Source organism: Aplysia californica, unplaced genomic scaffold, assembly GCF_000002075.1.
Source record: "Aplysia californica isolate F4 #8 unplaced genomic scaffold, AplCal3.0 scaffold00449, whole genome shotgun sequence".
Lineage (NCBI taxonomy): Eukaryota > Metazoa > Mollusca > Gastropoda > Aplysiida > Aplysiidae > Aplysia > Aplysia californica.
This window is the reverse complement of record NW_004797719.1, coordinates 357,822-359,166: the sequence shown is the minus strand read 5'-3', so window position 1 is coordinate 359,166 and position 1,345 is coordinate 357,822. Positions and strand designations below refer to the sequence as shown.

General features: G+C 37.2%; 2 protein-coding genes across 2 annotated transcripts in view; both read right to left on the bottom strand.

Moving 5' to 3' along the window:
• LOC106012661 (solute carrier family 13 member 2) overlaps nt 1–1,345 on the bottom strand; it is an 8,273-nt gene that overhangs the window by 3,551 nt on the left and 3,377 nt on the right. The gene's annotated exons all lie outside the window — the stretch shown is intronic.
• Nucleotides 619–1,345, bottom strand: part of LOC118478260 (protein I'm not dead yet-like) — a 19,130-nt gene continuing 18,403 nt past the window's right edge. The window contains exon 4 of the mRNA XM_035971501.1: nt 619–642. Coding sequence (XP_035827394.1) covers nt 619–642 — 24 coding nt within the window. The remainder of the gene's footprint in view (nt 643–1,345) is intronic.

Here is a 1,345-nt window from a genome sequence, read left to right as displayed (position 1 = left end):
ATTACATCTTACATTATTTTTTTGTATCATGTTCCTGACGATGCCCTATACAGGGCGAAACGTAGAACCTGTGTTAAATCTGAAAAATCTACCTAGTCCCAACCCCTTTTTTATTCCCTGCTACTTACAGTGATGATGGTGATGGATTATGGATTGCATTTATATAGCGCATATCCACTTATGCAATGCTCTATGCGCTTAACATGAAACATATTAAGGAATTACACATCTATTTTATAGACACATAGTATTACATACGTGTGCACACACACACACCTACTCACGCAAGCACGCACCACACACACACACGCAAACACACACACACACACACACACACACACACACAAACACACACATACACACACATACACACATACACACATACACACATACGTGCATACGCACATACAAACTCACGACGTTCTACAGCTCGGATGTATTCTGTCTAATCGAAATATGATGAATATAGAAATGCTTTTAGTTTTTTCTTTAAAAGTTCTACATTTTCTGCTTCTCTGATAAGTTTTGGGAAGCCTATTCCAAACAAGTGGGGCAAAATATGAAAAAGAGCGTCGGCCATATGATTTGTAATTTATTTTAGGTATAACTAGAGTTGTTCTACCACTTGATGATCTGAGCGTTCTAGGAGGCACATAGGGTGTTAAAAACTGTTTTAGGTAGTTAAGTGATAGATCATGTAAGCACTTGTAGCAAGTTAAACAGATTTTATATATAACTAGCAGGGTCCTATATTTACACTTTACTGGAATGGGGAAATAAATCTTGAGAGATGCAAAAATTAGAAGGTCTAGATCTATACTCTCAAAACAAAATGTGCCTCGCGAAATATCACTTCCGGATTTTCTAAAATTACAGAGAAAAGCGTCAGCCTACAAAAGCGATCAGCGAAATAAAGAAATTAAGCTTTTGCAGCAAAACTGTCTCAAAACTGAAAAAACCAAGGGCGTCATGATCTGGAGAATATTTTAAAGAATTTTTTGGCGAAAACCGAATGTCGATCGATGCAGCCAATAAAAAGCGTTTTGAATAGCAAAATTCGGCCACCACAAATAGATAATAGATATATCATATGATACGCTCTTTCACCAGGAACCAGTGTAGTTCTTTTAAAATAGGAAGTGACGTCATCATCTGCTGTGTTTCCACGGCTGAGCACAAGAAGTGAGTATATTTTCCCCTTTTCAAAATTTCGAGAAAAACGAGTTTGAAATATGTGTCATATCGGTGGAATCGGGCGCTCGTCAATTTTGGGGCTTGTGTTGAAATCATCTTAAAACTTGTTCAGTTGTCTCGCTATCGATAAAAAAAACCCCACCAATCTATT